Source organism: Parambassis ranga, chromosome 18 (genome assembly GCF_900634625.1).
Source record: "Parambassis ranga chromosome 18, fParRan2.1, whole genome shotgun sequence".
NCBI classification, from domain to species: Eukaryota; Metazoa; Chordata; class Actinopteri; family Ambassidae; genus Parambassis; species Parambassis ranga.
This window is the reverse complement of record NC_041038.1, coordinates 4,174,044-4,192,070: the sequence shown is the minus strand read 5'-3', so window position 1 is coordinate 4,192,070 and position 18,027 is coordinate 4,174,044. Positions and strand designations below refer to the sequence as shown.

The following is an 18,027-nucleotide window of genomic DNA, read 5'->3' as shown; positions in this document are numbered from 1 at the left end:
CGCAGAGCTCTGGGTTGTTGCACACACAGAACCAAACAAGAACACACAAGAACAGGACAACCAACAAGAACAAACAACCACACAGCAACAACGAACAATGCAACAACTGGACATGGAATTCACACATTGATATACCCCATGGGCGTTCCTGCCTGCCGGCCCACAGGGGCATCTACCGCCCCCCTGCAGACCCTGGTTCATACAGCAACTAGACCATTAGTGTTTACTGCCAAATAAGGTAAAACTTCAATTCCTCAAATCTCATAGGTTGTGAGTCCAATCTGGGGGTGACCATAAAACTGGGTACTCAGGAGAAAAAACACATTCCTTTAGAATCTGGCTTTTATCAGGTCAAAGGTGCTGCTGTCCTGAGTCTGAATTTATGACCATCTCGTACCAACCGGAGCTCTCTCCAGAGAACAGAAAAACAACTGATCTCATCTGCCACAGCCTGAACTGCAGAAAACAACGTTATATGACATACTATGAAATTACTTATTAATACATTCAGTATCCTCAAATTACTTTGATTTTCTATAAAACTTCCTAACACATAAACACTTATGAAAATCACATTATTAAGCGATAAACACATATAAACATGAAAACTTATATATCTGAACACACTGCATGTTAACACCATGCAGAATAAATTCTTTCACCCAACAGCTCCCGCTGTTATTGGCCAAATATGTATAAAGATGTGGAGAAGTGGTGTCGTAGGTGTGGGAGGTGTGTGTTGGCAAAGGCAGTCCAGCCTAAAGTTAAACCTTTTATGGGGAGTCTGCAAGCATCTCGCCCTCATGAGATCTTGGCAATTGACTTCACTGTTTTAGAGTCAGCTTCAGATGGGCGGGAAAATGTGCTTATTATGACAGATGTTTTTTCAAAATATACCCAGGCCATCCCTACTAAAGATCAGCGGGCTAGCACTGTGGCAAATGTTTTAGTGAAGAACTGGTTTAATCTGTTTGGACCTCCTGACCGCATTCACTCAGATCAGGGAAGAAATTTTGAGAGTAATCTGATGCGACAGTTATGTAAGCTCTATAAGGTGAGGAAGAGTCGCACGACCCCATATCATCCACAAGGAAATGGTCAGTGTGAGCGGTTTAATCGTACTTTACATGATTTGCTGCGCACACTGCCCCCAGATCAGAAGAGGTGTTGGCCCCAGCATCTCCCTCAGGTGACCTATGCTTACAATACCACTGTGCATCAATCGACAGGTAGGACCCCCTACTTCCTGATGTTTGGTCGTGAGCCCCGGTTGCCTTTAGATTTTTTGTTGGGTGCAGGGGCGGAGGAGAGCGAAGAGTACCAGTTAGAGGATTGGGTACAAAAACATCAAGAGTTATTGGAGGAGGCATATGAGCATGTAAGGCAGCGTTTAGTGGTGCAGAGACAGTGCCGAGATCAGAGGCAGGAGGGCCAGATAAGGGAGTCGCATTTGGCAGAGGGTGATCTGGTGTACGTTCGAAACCATCGGGTGAGGGGTAAGAATAAGATCCAGGATTATTGGGACTCCATCCCCTACAGGGTGGTACAGTGCCCCCCAGAGCGTGGTGTGGTGTATTCCATTGTGCCTGCAGCTCAGGAGGGCCCAGTGCAGCAAGTGCACAGGACCGAGTTGAGGGAAGTACCTGTGGATGGAGTGAGGTTGAACGCGGAGGAGGAGGTAGCGGAAGAGCAGACACAGGAAGGGAACAGTGAGGAAGATGGTAATTCCTTAGAGACTCCAGGATGGGAAACTATGTGGTGGGGAGTCAGTGGTGCAATCTGATTCAGAGGCAGAGGTGTCTATGGGGAAGAAGAGAATATGGGACAAAGATCCTCTGCAGTAGCCGAGGCTCCACGTAGGTCCACCCGAAGTAATGCTGGGAAGCACTCTAACCCTCATCATTTGCCAGTTTCTACGAGGCCTGGTGATGTATCAGTATAATTGTTTTGTCTGTTTGTAGTTTGGGTTTTTGTTTTTGTACTGGTGCATCGTCGGGGCGCCGATGCGTTTGCTGGGGGTGATATGTAGCGGGGTGCTATTTGCCTCAGGTCGGGGAAAAAGGGGAGGGTAAGTCGACCCGCATATATAGGGCTCCTTGTACGGGGAACAAAGGTGTTGGGTTTGGTTCCGCCCGGTGGAGTAAGGCAGGTGCACACCTTGCTCCACACTGGCGTGCAGGGAGGCATACAGGTATGCGGGTTGGCTGTAGCCTACCTTTTTGTTTTAAAGTATTTGACGGGTGGTTGATTGACTTTGTTTTATACATTACAGATGGATGTTCGGGCAAAGAAGTAGACGGTATTCACAAGTAGTTTGGTCACGCAGATGCCAGGTATTTTAAGGATTATTAATTATATTGCAGGTATTTTAAGCATGATTTAATAAAGTGTAAAGAGGTTTTAAAAGAAAGTATTTGTTTTGTTGCAGAGCGTCGGGTTGATGGGCATCGCTGCTCTTGCCATAGCATGCAAATTGTCGGTTTCTTCTCTTGTCTAGTCCGCCCGGCAAGTGAGCCGGTGTGTGGCACAAAAGAAACTGGGAGGTGCCTTTGGGGGCGGACTAGTTTTTCTTTCTTTCTTTTTTTTTTTTATTAATTTGTTTATTGTTATTCGTTTTTTTGTTTTTCCCCTTAATCCGTACCTACCCTACTTCCATACGACCTGCCAGGCGTGTGCAGTGAAACACGGTTGCAGTGTCTAAATACTCACGTGTGCAGTGAAACACAATTGCAGTGCCTTACTCACGTGTGTGGTGGAATCACAGTTGCAGTGTTCATAAAGTGTGGGGTGGACTTTTCTTTCATTCCGGGCGGCCGTTCTTTGGAAGTGGGGTAGTGGAGGTGGCAATTTATGTTGTTTGATTGCATTAATAAATTGATTGATTAGACCCACCTCTCATCATTTCTTCAGCTGGTCTCATAGCCACATAACAGATATAAAACGTAAATGTATATAAAAACGTAAATGAAGCTGTAAAGTAGCTTGTTAGCTCATGCAGCAACAGTGTGTAGCTGCTATGCTAATGCTACTTTAGCTTGTTTGTCTCGTTCGCAGGTTCAGCATTAAGCTAAGTGCTGCTGTTACAACTTACTGTTAGAGTTAATGACCTCTAAACCACAGCAGGAAAAACTAATGTATATATTTAGTAAATTTAGTGTTTATTAATGCTCAGGTGTAAATGACAAGCTAGTTAATTATTGTCATATAGTTGTGTCATTTTATAGCTTTTTTAAATTATGTTTTTCATCAGGTGCTGTGCTTAAACAGATGAAGGTCTGTGCATTATGAATAATCTGGATTATTTACAGTGTTAATTATCAGGCTGATCTTATACCACACAGGTCATGTGGAGCCCTGTGAGGAAACTCCAGAGGACGTCCCAGCAGCAGTCCAACACCTGAGAGCCTCCACTCCTTCCTCTGCTCCTCCAGCACCTGACTTGGTAACAAAGGAAGGTTCCAAGGTGTCCAGTTCTCACTGATGATCCTGCACTATGGACAAACTTAATAATAACAATACTAGTCATCATATCTTGTGTTGTCAGTGGTGGTGGAAGTACTGATGTTTAGTACTTAAGTGAAAGTACAATTATCAAGTAAAGTAGATGTGCTACATCAATGATCCTACTTAACCAAAGTCTTAAGTACTTACTTTTAATTTCCAAGAGTTTAAATTGAGGCAACTGAACTCAAGGATTGTTTTTTTTTAACTTGGGGGATACATAAAAAATACATGAAAATTACTTAAGTACAGTAAGAAAGTACAACTACTTAGTTACTTTCCACCACTGTGGACAGTCTTCAGAGAGTACACATTTCTATGATATATTTTGATTGTGTTGTACAGTTTTTTTATGTTTCCTTAAGATAATATTTTCATGTGTGTTCACACATTATTTAACTAAAAGGTTTCTTATATAATCATCACTGTAAATGTCTTTGTGTTTGGGGCGGCATTTCTATAGAATCTTGTAGCCTGTAGGCCCCCTATAGTGTCAAGCAACGGCTCTGCATGTGAGGTCAGATAAAAGGAGTTTTAGGTGCAGTGATCAAAGACAGCACATCTCTCTATTTAGTTCAGTGATTAATCACCTAGATGATTAATTCTTTTACATTTGAGCTTCAACCAAAGGTTGTGGCAGTATATGTGTGAAAGATCTTGATTCAGTGATTTATGTTTACAGTATTTACTAATAATCCATCTACCTGAGTCATGTGTAGAGTGTGTGCTGAAAGCCTCGGTCAGGTTTCTGCTTCAGATGAGGTTTTATTGGCTCTAACTAATGACTACCACCTTCTGAGGTTCTTTAACTGTGAGGAGGTAATCGGCATTAAACATGATAACATGTCAAATGCTTTTTATCCTCCTCTGTCCTACTGAGAAAGATGATGGAAGGGCTTCACCTGAACATCACTTACAGCAGTCCTGCAGTTATCAGTCCCAGCCAATCACTGGTCTCCCAGTTAGGGTTAGGGTAATGACCTTCCTTGTGTCAGCATAGTTAAGCTCTTTCTTGCAGGAGTGGGAGACCTAGTAAGCTTGTGTTGTTAAGGGATAAATCACTACAGCCTTTTTTTTCTGTTGGTCTAACCAGAGGTCATCTCATACAGTAAAAAGGATGTTATTTACTGTCACTTAAGTTCTGATGTCATCAGTATGTGCAGGATCTGGATCATAGTTGTCAGGAAAACAACAGTGCACGTTAATAACTACCTTCAATGGCACTAACCATCTATAAAGAAAAAATTATATGTGGAGTTGTTGGAATTTGTTGTGCCTGGCGCGCCCCCTGGTGGCTGGCTGCAGAATTTTTTTTTAATTTGTGTTGTGATATCCAACACAGACACACAGTTAACAGATAAATTGCATGCATTCTGCTTTGATTTTAAGGTTTCATTGTCATTTCTGCTTTAATGTTACTGGGACACTGGGGATGCATTTCTTAATATAACAGGATTTTATGCACACCCCTCCTTTTCTGCTCACTGAGGGACCAGCGCGCCTGATGGTGCCGCCTGCGGGAGCTGCTGTCAGGCCTATCCTGACACAGTTCTCCCAGACAGGGCTGACCTGGAACTGCTGCGTGCGGACAGAAGAAACTGTCAAATTCTCATCCCTCATCCCTGGTTTTTGTTGACTCCTGGATTCAGCCTATAGGGCCATTGTGTGAAAGCCACTCATGAACAGCAGTACAAAGAATAATGGCAAATTATTCCAAAATATTGAAAATATGACAAGTAATTCAACATAATCTGACCTGACTATGCACAATTGAAATATATGTTTGAGTTAATATTGCAGTAATAAATGTGTGATGAGAGATGTAAACAAAAACATAACATGTTAAAATATTTAAATAACACACTTTTTCTTCCCACCTGTGCCTCCAGACTCCAGAACCACATCCTCCTCCACTGTGGACGACTAATTCCAATAAGCCTCCATAATGCCATGAACGGGGAGAGAGGGGGAGAGGAGAGTCTGAGCTTAATGACCTTGCCGATTACAGGCCAGCCCCGTTTCACAAAGAGCACTACGAGGCCTCACTCTCAACCTGTAAACCAGCCACGGCCACAAAGACAAGAGGGGTGAAGAATCAGGATGTGGCGCTAAAACTGAGGAGCCTCTACTCCACTGAACAAGTGATGAACAGAATGACTGCAGAAGGAGAGTTGATCTGCCACTAGAGGGCAGTGCAAGGCAGGAATTACACAACTGGACCAGCTGGGGAAAAAAAGTGTACTACTGGATACTGGATGAAAAGCACACCTGCAAGGACTGTTTGTGAAGAGGTGACGTAGTTTTTGTGCAGCTGCTCATGCTTCAATCTGTGCTACAAAGCCTGAGCATTTCTTACAGAACACTATGTTTATAAGAATTTATATTCAACACTACACAGTGCGCTTTCCTTTTAGCGGTGTACGCTTATGTCACCTACCAATTCAGCCCTGCTTGTACTTCAAACACCTGCAAGACTGTTTGTGAAGAGGAGCGTTTTTGTGTATCTGCTGCTGTTACATCAGACACAAAGCCACCGCTCTGGACCGCTCGCTCATGAGCTGCATCTGCCTCAGCAAGCTAGCCACAAGTAAATACTTTAACTGCTTCATTACTTTTATGTTTTCATAATCTAATTATCAGCTTTGACTTTCAATATTACAGTTTTTTTTCTGATTGCTTAAACACTAACAATGATTCTTATAGCACAATTTCTAAAACTATTAATAGTAATAGCAATCACTCACTGAGTTTGCAAAACTAAAAGAAAAAAAACTGCTTTACACTCAATTTGCACTTTTGTAATTTTAATTGGCAATTGTATAAATATAATCCACTTCACAGCACTCTTTTTGCTGAACTGTAAACACAACTCACTGCTTTACACACAATTTCCAAATGATCAACACACTCCTAGTAAAACTATACACATTTATGGCTGGTATTTACACTATTTTGCCAACTGTCTGGCTACACTGTCACATGTGAGAACTGTTTTACATCATTAGTTCACTTTGCAATCAGCATGAGCTGTAAATAAGCCACAGGTAAGCTTCAGTGTGGAGAACATTGGAGGGAGAAGAAGACTGAGAAGAGTGAGAATTAGAGGAGGATGAGGACATGAGGAAGCAGGAGGAAGAGGAAGAGGACGAGGAGGTGAAGAGGAAGGAGGAAGGGTAAGAAGAAATAGAATTACTGATGTCATCGGAGCTACAATAGTGGATCATGTGATCAACCATGGAATGACCCTGAGGGAAGCTGGACAACAGGTTCAGCCTGAGCCGCTACACTGTAGCAAGCATCATGAGGACATATTGATGAGAATGGGTTAGTACAGTTCCCTCACTCTAAGTTTTGTAGGTGTACCATACTCTAATGAGAAAAACAACAATACTGTACATGTAAAACTGAAACTGTTACTCCACAGAATTACTAGACATCCAGCATCTGGAAGGAGGCATGCGAGGATATGGACCAGGCATCATGTCAGGCCTGGATACAGCACTCCAGGAGACATGTTCCCCGGTGCCTTGGACTAGAAGACATTGCATGAGACGATGAAATTCTGTGGCCGGACCCAGAGAGACAATGAGACTGATTTTCTCTCTCTTTCAGTGAAATTGTATGTTTTCTAGTGTTAGTTTTTTCTGATTGCTAATACTAACAATGTCTTATAGCCAAATTTTCTAAAACTATAATAGTTTTAGCAAACATTTTTTCCCCATCACTGAGGTTGCAAAAACTAAAAGAAAAAAAAAACTGCCTTTACCACTCCCATTTGCACTTTTTAATTTAATTGGCAATTGTCTTTAAATATAATCCACTTCCACGCAATCTTTTTGCTTGAACTGTAAACACAACTCACTGCTTTACACACAATTTCCAATATGATCAACAACTCCTAGTAAAACTATACACATTATGGCTGGTATTTACACTATTTTGCCAACTGTCGGCTACACTGTCACATGTGAGAACAGTTTACATCATTAGTTCACTTTGCAATCAGCATGAGCACTGTGAATAAGACACAGGTAAGCTTCAGTGTGGAGAACATTGGAGGGAGAAGAAGACTGAGAAGAGTGAGAATTAGAGGAGGATGAGGACATGAGGAAGCAGGAGGAAGAGGAAGAGGACGAGGAGGTGAAGAGGAAGGAGGAAGGGTAAGAAGAAATAGAATTACTGATGTCATCGGAGCTACAATAGTGGATCATGTGATCAACCATGGAATGACCCTGAGGGAAGCTGGACAACAGGTTCAGCCTGAGCCGCTACACTGTAGCAAGCATCATGAGGACATATTGATGAGAATGGGTTAGTACAGTTCCCTCACTCTAAGTTTTGTAGGTGTACCATACTCTAATGAGAAAAACAACAATACTGTACATGTAAAACTGAAACTGTTACTCCACAGAATTACTAGACATCCAGCATCTGGAAGGAGGCATGCGAGGATATGGACCAGGCATCATGTCAGGCCTGGATACAGCACTCCAGGAGACATGTTCCCCGGTGCCTTGGACTAGAAGACATTGCATGAGACGATGAAATTCTGTGCCGGACCCAGAGAGACAATGAGACTGATTTTCTCTCTCTTTCAGTGAAATTGTATGTTTTCTAGTGTTTGTTTTGATGTGTGTGAATAAACATTCATACTTGAAATTTGAATCCCTGTGTGTTTATAGAACTATTTATGACAAAAGTTTGACCTCACATGGACAGACCTTGTGCACAGAGAAAGCAAAAGCCAGATGTGTTTTCAGTTACAGTTTTTTCTGATTGCTTAAACACTAACAATGATTCTTATAGCACAATTTCTAAAACTATTAATAGTTTTAGCAAAATCACTCACTGAGTTTGCAAAACTAAAAGCAAAAAAACTGCTTTACACTCAATTTGCACTTTTGTAACACACAATTTGCAAATGTATAAATATAATCCACTTGACAGCACTCTTTTTGCTGAACTGTAAACACAACTCACTGCTTTACACACAACTTCCAAATGATCAACACACTCCTAGTAAAACTATACACATTTATGGCTGGTATTTACACTATTTTGCCAACTGTCTGGCTACACTGTCACATGTGAGAACTGTTTTACATCATTAGTTCACTTTGCAATCAGCATGAGCTCTGTAATAAGACACAGGTAAGCTTCAGTGTGGAGAACAATGGAGGGAGAAGGAGACTGAGAAGAGTGAGAATTAGAGGAGGATGAGGACATGAGGAAGCAGGAGGAAGAGGAAGAGGACGAGGAGGTGAAGAGGAAGGAGGAAGGGTAAGAAGAAATAGAATTACTGATGTCATCGGAGCTACAATAGTGGATCATGTGATCAACCATGGAATGACCCTGAGGGAAGCTGGACAACGGGTTCAGCCTGAGCCGCTACACTGTAGCAAGCATCATAAGGACATATTGATGAGAATGGGTTAGTACAGTTCCTTCACTCTAAGTTTTGTAGGTGTACCATACTCTAATGAGAAAAACATCAATACTGTACATGTAAAACTGAAACTGTTACTCCATAGAATTGCTAGACATCCAGCATCTGGAAGGAGGCATGCGAGGATATGGACCAGGCATCATGTCAGGCCTGGATACGGCACTCCAGGAGACATGTTCCCCGGTGCCTTGGACTAGAAGACATTGCATGCGACGTTGATGAAATTCTGTGGCCGGACCCAGAGAGACAATGAGACTGATTTTCTCTCTCTCTCTCTTTCAGTGAAATTGTATGTTTTCTAGTGTTTGTTTTGATGTGTGTGAATAAACATTCATACTTGAAATTTGAATCCCTGTGTTTCTATAGAACTATTTATGACAAAAGTTTGACCTCACATGGACAGACCTTGTGCACAGAGAAAGCAAAAGCCAGATGTGTTTTCAGTTAATACCATCAGTGTGTAGTTGGCACATTGTGTGCTTAGTAATATGGTGGTTTGTGTTAACTGTGTGGTACAAAAATACCATTTTTACAAAGGTTTGAAGAGTTAAGCAAGATGTATTAGCTTTTGCAAAAGATCTACAATGTTTTGCTGATTTGGTGTAAGGTTTTTTTATTTGTGTGTAGAGTTTTGCACAAATAGCCAATAGTTACAGAAATGTGCTTAAGCAATCAGAAAAAACTGTAAGCAATCAGAAAAAACTGTAAACAATAACAATGATTCTTACAGCACAATTTCTAAAACTATTACAGTTTTTCTCAATTGTTTACACACATTTTCTGAAGCATGCCTCATATTCTCAGAACTCTACACACAAATCCAAAATAACACACACAATGGGCAAAACCCCTCAATTCTCCTGCAAAATGAAACATTACATTCTAAACAATGTTATTTCTTCTCAAAATGGGTTTATGTTTTCAAATGACACACACAAACCATCATATGAATAGACATTTATAAGAACCAGCTGAACACTGATGTGCTCAGTGTAAAACACTGTGATGAATGGAATGTTTTCCAATGACTTGGTTTTTTGGTTCAGTGTTACACTGACTACAGACAGTACATACATAAGTGTGTTGTAAAATATTTTAGAATATTGTTTTTTATACTCAGAACACACAAATACATGGTAACATTTTTCCCGCAAAAACAATGTACACAGTGTGCATGCCATTCCCATCCCCAACCAACACAAAGTTGCACATACACTACATACACAACAACAGAAGAATTTACCGTATACAGTTACAGTACCAAAAAAAAACTAACAAAAAAACAATTCCGCATCCTCCCTTCAGTTACGGTCTGGCCACAGCTCATCCACATCACAAGCAATGTTTTGCCTGGCCAAGCAGCGGGGGTAATATCGCCTAGCATGGCGAATCCAGCCATGAAAAGCATCAGCTGCCATATCTCCACATGCGTCCTCCATAGCTTGGAGAAGAGGTATACGCGTTTGTGGATTACGGTCATACACTTTCCATCTCCAGGCAGAAAAAAAATCCTCAATAGGCTTGAGGAATGGAGAATATGGAGGCAGATACACAACTAAAAAGTGTGCGTGGGCAGTGAACCAGTTATGAACCAGAGCAGCCCTGTGGAAACTTACGTTGTTCCAAATGACAACGTACCTGAGCTGCTCTGGGCCATCTACCTGATCTGGTGGAATGAGTGTGTTGTGTAGGGTGTCCAGGAATGTGATCAGATGGGCGGTGTTGTAGGGGCCAAGGGTAGGTACTGTACTACTGTACTCATTGAGTACTGTATTGATATGCAGTACTGCCATTTTCTAGTGAGAGTACATATACCAACCCATTGCTCCAAAACAGAAGAGCTCATCTGTTGCCCTTTTATGCTAAAGCTCTGATTGCTGATTGTAAAACTGTGTGATGGGTGTTTGCCCTTGTGATGAGTCAGTGTGCATATTTGAATGGCAGTGTGTTCCTTGTGAAAACAAGATATGTTCTGCATGAAAAGCAGAGACTTGTGTGTACTGTTTTGAAAAATGTGTGTTTTAGAACTGCAATTTGAGTGTAAAGCAGGAAAACTGTGCTCGTAGTTTAGCAGAATTGGTTCAGGGGGTTGGTAAATGAGTTACATGTTGTGGTCATTGTGTCTCAAGTACCAGAATTTGTGTGTAAACAATTGAGAAAAACTGTAATTAACTATCCCAGCTGATGATAAATCCATGACCTGACCTGAAGACAGGAAGAACCATGGAGCTGGATGAAGAGGCAGCATGATGCCCCAGTTGACTCTGCGATGCCTTAGGTGATCAATGGTGTATCTCTAAAGACCATCTGGAGCAAGCGGTCAGAGCGGTGGCTTTGTGTCTGATGTGCAACAGCAGCAGCCACACAAAAAAACAAGTCCCTTTTTGGAGCGTTTAAAAGTCACGTCAAGGCTCTTGAAACTTGTCACTGTGTTGATATTGAGTCTGTCTATTGAGTTTTTTAATGCATATCAGTACAGATGCCTTATTTATTTCCCCACAACATCAAATGGCTGAAAATATAAACAAAAGCATTTTAATTTAGGATGCTAAAGACCCACACCAGCTTAACTGAACAAAGGAAAACAATCGTCTTACATATTCATGCTTCCATTAGAGGATGAGGGGAATGCTGCTCTATATCATCTCACCTTTGTAAAGAAATACATTTATATGCAACCTAGTTGGAATAAAATAAATAAACTCAAGTATAAGCAGCATTTGAAAACAAAGGATCAGATAACATAACACAACCTACTCGTGTGGCAGCATGTGGAGAGCACACAGCCTCTTCACACTTACTTCCTGGTCTCCTCCTCGCCTGAGATTCTTTAACAGTTTTTGCTGCCATTTACTATGAAGAACCCTGGAAAAGTAATAAAACTAGCCATAAGATTTTTAAATCTGTGCTACAAAAAAGTGATTTTACATTCAACACTACACAGCCATGCATTGGTAGATACATCACTTTATTAAGTGGTTAAAAAAAAACATTACATTCTGAATTTTGATGTTTTATTTCTTGGTGCCAATGGAACCCACACCCGGAGACGGTCGTTCTCTGCTCAAATCTTAGAGAAATGGATGATACAGGCCACACGGGCCACCAGCTCCATAAACTCACTGAAGTCCACCTCGGAGTCACCGTTGAAATCCAGGCTTTTTATGAACTTGTCCACCTCACCTGGGTTCTTTGCTGCCTATAGAGACAGAAGAAAGTGCACATAATAAGTTTGAGTTCATGATGAGTTGAGACTTGATAAGGTTTTCTCAGAATCCATTAATACATCATAATCATAATGTCCAAAAGTCAAATGCTGTGAAAATATGTGTGGTGTGGAAGTTAAAGTTAAAAATGGGGCTGATCCCTTCATCTGAGCACAGTGTCAGTACCTGCAGCAGACCGGGCAGCTCCTTCTCCAACAGAGTCTTGACTTCTCCTTTGTTCAGCATGTCCTTCTTTCCTTCTTTGCGTGCGTAGTCATTAAAAGTCTGGAACAGGATGGCTATGGCATTCTGAAGCTGCGACATGGTTGCTGCTTTTGTTGAAAGTTGCTGCGACAAAGAAGAAAATGAACCAGCACGAGGTTGATGTGTTGGGTGGAGTGATGAGGAAAGAGCTCTTTTATACCTTGTGAACGACGGCTTCAGGACCAATGATGGGACAGACTCGGGTATTGTGGGTGTTGGTTTCTGATGTGTCTACACGCCCTCTCTGCTGCAACACAGAGTGTACACATTAAGTAAAAAGCTATATGCAGCTTAAGTTGTCATGTTATTGAGGTTAAGAGGAGGCCTTTCTTTATCAGACCACAGAGGCAGCTGGTGTGGTGATTTGTGAACTTTGAGATGAGGAATGACTTTTTGTAGGGGGAGGACACACAAACACATAAAAGTCACAGTGGTTGTACTGTGGTCACTGTGTGTCTTTGCTTCTACACAGAGGTGGACATGAACCACAGGAGGAAAAGTCTGAAATGTCTCCGAGGGGTGGATTGATATCATGCTTGATATAGCCAGATTCGCGGTTTTCACACTCAGAAAAAAGGATATATCCAGATACTGCCCGAATCTAGCTGGATTGATTTTCCCAGTGTGAATGGGGTCTGAGAGCATGAGACAGAGGCTTACATGTTTCTGTTCTCCTCTGTATCAGGGTTCCTGTGAACAGCTGCTGTTTCAATCACCTTGTGTTTGTAGAATCACACATTCTACAACCTGTTGGGACACATCAAACCGGCAGTAGAGTCTTCATAAACCTGTTTGGTCACATCAATCAAGTCAAGTCAATTTTAATCAAAGTACTTCACAGAAACCTTTCAACAGAAAGACACTTTGAGCAGGACCCAGCTCATAAGGAGAACCTTCCTGCTGATAGTCGGCCGGGTAAAAGAGGAGAAGAAGAGGTAGACAGAGAGGATGAAGGAGAGAGAGAGAAAGTCCATTTAGACACAATGATGTATAACTGAGGACCCTCACAGAGTCTGAGATCAGCTGATTGCATCAAATCTAAAGCAGTGTACAAGACTCTGCAAGCAGAACAAAGTGTGTTTCTGAGTGTGAGAAAGCAAGCATTCTGTTCCCTCATCATTTGTTATTATAATTTTCTGTTATTAGTCTTCCTCCTTCTGTGATCCTTCGTTCCTCCCTCTTGTCCTCAGTGTTGCTGTGCACCCTATTCTGAGCACTTATTTCTTTGTCCTCCCTTCCTCCTCAGGTTTGGTTTGTGTTTTTGATCTTTATTTCCCTAGTTTTTGGTACTTTGATTTTGCATTTTTGACATGGCACTGTTTCAGTAGCCTCCTTATGTTCTCCTGTGTTTGTAGTTTAGCTTTGAATAAAGCTCCTTTTTTGTTGCACATTGTTTTTGTCTGTGCCTGGGTCCTGTTAAAACCTACACCTCACATAACACTGTCATATGCTCGCTGGTTAACACATTAGCATGCAGGTTGGCAGGACTGGCATACATATACATTAAATATTGTTTCTTCCCCATGAGTAAAGCAGTGTCTCTGTGTAGACGTTCACACTATTTATTAGTTGTGTTTGTGTAGGCCATAAAGAAGGGTAAGCAGGCCTGGAAGTAAATGTCAAACATGTATTCACTCTTGTCTCAGTGATATTTGCAGAATCAATGTTGTTTTCTTTTGTTAACAGCATATATTTACACCACCATGTTGGCACTGATCAGTTACCGTGGTCGTGGTGATGTGGTTAGCTCTGTTTGCCTCACAGCCTGCGTGGGTTTTCTTCGGGTGCTCCACCTTCCTTCTACATTCCAAAGACCTGCATGCTAGGTTAAGTGAGGACTCTGGCTGTTGGTGTGGGTGTGGCCGGCTGTTTTTTTTGACTGGCAACCAGTCAGTGGTGCACCCCCGCCTCTCACGAAAAAAAAAAAAAATTCAAAAACTTTCCACAACTGGTTCATTCAGTACCCCTGCTTGTTTCACCACCCAGGGTTCCATTCCTCCCTCATCATTGATGCACCAGGTTCTTCAGGGAAACCAATACTGAGTCCATTAGGTGTACACTGAGCATAACAGTTGTTTTCTGCCTCACTTGGATCTCAACTGGGTGTCGTGAGCGGTTCAGTTCAGTCCCACGTCATCCACACTGTTGCCTTGAATCACAGGTTGCAGATCTGCTCCCTTTAATGATTTCCTCTCTTATTCGCCTTATTTACATTGACAGAGCCTTAATGTCTCCCAAGGCCAGTGTGAGTCCAGCTGTGTTTTCCTCCAGCTTTAATCTTCACTTGTGTGCTCGATCTGTCAGTGGAGGCTGACAGATGGAGTCTTCCTGCTAGCTTTATCATATCCATAAATTCCCATGGGATGTATCGTCTCCTGACTCCTTCATCACAAACAGGGGACTGGCCCCTCATCTCTTCTTTCTGTGTTCAGGCTGCTTGTGTGTGGCTTCTTAGCTGCATGGGGCTGTCTGTGTCTGTCCACCCACGAGCCTGTGGCCTTCACCCCTGTAGCTCCTCCTTACTTTATCTACTGACTCTCCTCGGGCTGGACCTAAACATTACATAAGAAACGATCACGTGCTGGTGGCAGCATTCTTCTAGTACTTACATCCATCACTGATCTCCTTCCAGTAGCAAACCATCTCCTTTCTCACTGTCTCACATCTCACTAAGCTCCACCAGTGGTTCTGCTTTCACCACTCTGGAATCTGCTCACATGTGAGCAGAGCCGTCGCAACACGGTAAGCAAACCAGGCAATTGCCTAGGGCATGAGAGGGGCCCTAGGTAAGAGTCTATGACACAGCTGAGCCTCATCTTACTCCACCACTGTTTGTCTTTTTTCACATTGTATCAAAACACTTTTAGAGACGCAGCGCCACACGTCACTACAGCCTCCTTCATTACTGCAGCCTGAATGTTCACTGTGAGTCGCTCTGCGTACAAACGTCTGCTAAATGAGTTACAAACGTCAATATAATGACGTGATATGTAGCGGGTGCTATTTGCCTCAGGTCGGGAAAAAGGGGAGGGTAAGTCGACCCGCATATATAGGGCTCCTTGTACGGGGGAACAAAGGTGTTGGGGTTTGGTTCCGCCCGGTGGAGTAAGGCAGGTGCACACCTTGCTCCACACTGGCGTGCAGGGAGGCCATACAGGTATGCGGGTTGGCTGTAGCCTACCTTTTTGTTTTAAAGTATTTGGACGGGTGGTTGATTGACTTTGTTTTATACATTACAGATGGCTGTTCAGGCAAAGAAGTAGACGGTATTCACAAGTAGTTTGGTCACGCAGATGCCAGGTATTTACGGATTATTAATTATATTGCAGGTATTTTTAAGCATGATTTAATAAAGTGTTAAAGAGGTTTTAAAAGAAAGTATTTGTTTTGTTGCAGAGCGTCGGGTGATGGGCATCGCTGCTCTTGTCATAGCATGCAAATTGTCGGTTCTTTTCTTTGTCTAGTCCGCCCGGCAAGTGAGCCGGTGTGTGGCACAAAAGAACTGGGAGGTGCCTTTGGGCGGACTAGTTTTTCTTTCTTTCTTTTTTTTTTTTTATTAATTTGTTTATTGTTATTTCGTTTTTTTGTTTTCCCCTTAATCCGTACCTACCCTACTTCCATCCGACCGCCAGGCGTGTGCAGTTGAAACACGGTTGCAGTGTCTAAATATCACGTGTGCAGTGAAAACACAATTGCAGTAGTGATGTGTTGCTCGTGAACGATTCGTTCGATATGACCGAATCTTTATATGAATCGGGGGTAACGAGTCCCCTCAGTGAGTGATTCGTTCTTTCGCTACATGGCAGGCAGCCGCATAAAGCTCAGTTGGCAGGACAGGAAACAGATATGATTCGTTCCTGAGTCGCGGTTAGCCCCCGGATCTTCGTTATGTTGTCACGTGACGGCCAAGCCACTCAGGCTGTGTCGCCAATTGGCAGCAGCAAATGATTCAGCAAAGGAACTTGCGACTCGTTCACAGATCGTTCATACGAACGTTCATACGAATCGTTCCGGATTGCTCATTGTCACGCGAGAGCTGAAGCTCAGCTGCGGGGCTGTGGACTCAGAAACAAACAAGGAATGAATGTCTGATATCTGACGCTCCTCATTGTCACGTGACACCAGGCAAACGCTAGTATTCATGAAATTATAATTAATGGTCTTTGCTGTTGTTGATGTGTAGTGTTATGTGTATATAATGTAAAGTGTGTTTGTAATAAATGCTTTCTAAAATGACATCATGTTTTGTGTTATAATCTGCCATTAAATAATAAATATAATAGTAATTATCCAGTCATGAAATCATATGAACCAATGGCTGCTCAAGGCTGGCACGGATCAGAGCTGTAGATTCGTTCTCCTCCTCGTTCTCGCTCATCGTTCATTTGTCACGTGATAGGCTGCTCAGGCTGCACGGATCAGAGCTGTAGATTCGTTCTCCTCCTCGTTCTCGTTCATCGTTCATTTGTCACGTGACAAGCTCCACAGGCTGCACAGATTCGTTCTCGTTCACAGCTCATGTGTGTGTGAAGCAGTACACTCTCGTTCATTTGTCACGTGACAGCTACCTAGTCACTGTGGCACTGTTGAACAACACTGGCAGGGAGGATGCAGGACAGAAGTCACTGTACCGTGGTGTGTATTTGCCCTCTTATGTTTTCACATGCTTTGAATTGCTTGTGGTAGTTATACTTATTATACTTTGTCCCATATCAATGCGCGGCACTATACTACAGAGGGACACGGCGCCACCGGCTGTAAAAATGAACGAAATGAACGAAATGACTCACAATAAGATTCGTTCACGTGAGGGTTCGAGAGTAACTGATTTGAGTCAGTAAGAAGAGTCGAACCTCCCAACACTAAATTGCAGTGCCTTACTCACGTGTGTGGTGGAATCACAGTTGCAGTGTTCATAAAGTGTGGGGTGGACTTTTCTTTCATTCCGGGCGGCCGTTCTTTGGAAGTGGGGTAGTGGAGGTGGGCAAATTTATGTTGTTTGATTGCATTAATAAATTGATTTGATTAGACCCACCTTCTCATCATTTCTTCAGCTGGTCTCATAGCCACATAACATTTGGCGTTGTTGGCAGGATCAGCTTGATAGTGGTGGTACATTTTGGGGGAACAGATTTTTTTTTTTGTGCGTTTGTGTGAAAGGCAAGAGCAGCGGTGGGCCAGGAGTAAGCGTCTGGGAGAGTCCCGAAGCTAGCGGCCTTTTCCCAAGTCGGCTGGATGATGGAGGAAACCTCTAGGGAAAGAATGGAGCAGCGCATGCAAGAACTAGAGCAGCAGCTGCAGAGACTTCAGGCGGCAGCATCTCCAGCTGGAACCTCCCACAGTGTCATGGACAATGCAGATTCGACTGAGACTCCTGCGAGGACTGAAGGGGGGAAGCAGGTGATCTATATCCAACAGAGTGAAAAAGTGCCAAAGTTCTCAGGTAACTTGGATCGAGCAGACTCTCCTACATTGGAGGAATGGATTGAACTGATCGAAGGCTATATACAAGTGAAATCCACTGAAAAAGAAAAAGTTGATTGCGTGTATAACCATCTAGAAGGGGCAGCACGTATTGAAGTTAAATATCTGCCAAAACAAGAAAGAGAC

The 18,027-nt window shown here is 42.6% G+C and overlaps 2 protein-coding genes across 9 annotated transcripts in view; one reads left to right on the top strand and one right to left on the bottom strand.

Annotated features, from left to right (window-relative positions):
• The window catches only part of LOC114450667 (uncharacterized), a 57,326-nt gene that overhangs the window by 12,448 nt on the left and 26,851 nt on the right, over nucleotides 1-18,027 (top strand). For 2 of the 8 annotated variants that reach the window (XM_028428936.1, XM_028428934.1), the window contains exons 4-5: nucleotides 3,342-3,463; nucleotides 5,391-5,723. The exons of 2 other annotated variants lie outside the window; for them this stretch is intronic. In XM_028428936.1, the coding sequence (XP_028284737.1) occupies nucleotides 3,342-3,463; nucleotides 5,391-5,447 (179 nt within the window). In that variant the 3' untranslated portion in view covers nucleotides 5,448-5,723. Of the gene's footprint in view, nucleotides 1-2,239; nucleotides 2,334-3,341; nucleotides 3,591-5,390; nucleotides 5,724-17,160; nucleotides 17,861-18,027 lie in introns of those variants that run through there. 4 more of the 8 variants (XR_003672116.1, XR_003672118.1, XR_003672122.1 and 1 more) reach the window with 3 other exon arrangements.
• Nucleotides 11,899-12,534, bottom strand: LOC114450674 (protein S100-P-like). The gene is made up of 2 exons (XM_028428945.1): nucleotides 12,340-12,534; nucleotides 11,899-12,146 (listed from the first exon to the last, which is right to left on the bottom strand). The coding sequence occupies exons 1-2, from the start codon at nucleotides 12,475-12,477 to the stop codon at nucleotides 12,012-12,014; spliced, it is 273 nt and encodes a 90-aa protein (XP_028284746.1). The 5' UTR covers nucleotides 12,478-12,534; the 3' UTR covers nucleotides 11,899-12,011.

Bases quoted from the DNA above. Each gene is read 5' to 3' on its own strand.
- LOC114450674 (XM_028428945.1), bottom strand. From the start codon at position 12,477: ATGTCGCAGCTTCAGAATGCCATAGCCATCCTGTTCCAGACTTTTAAT. The intron at 12,147-12,339 runs GTACTGACACTG...CTGTCTCTATAG, and splicing joins AGCTGCCCGGTCTGCTGCAG to GCAGCAAAGAACCCAGGTGA.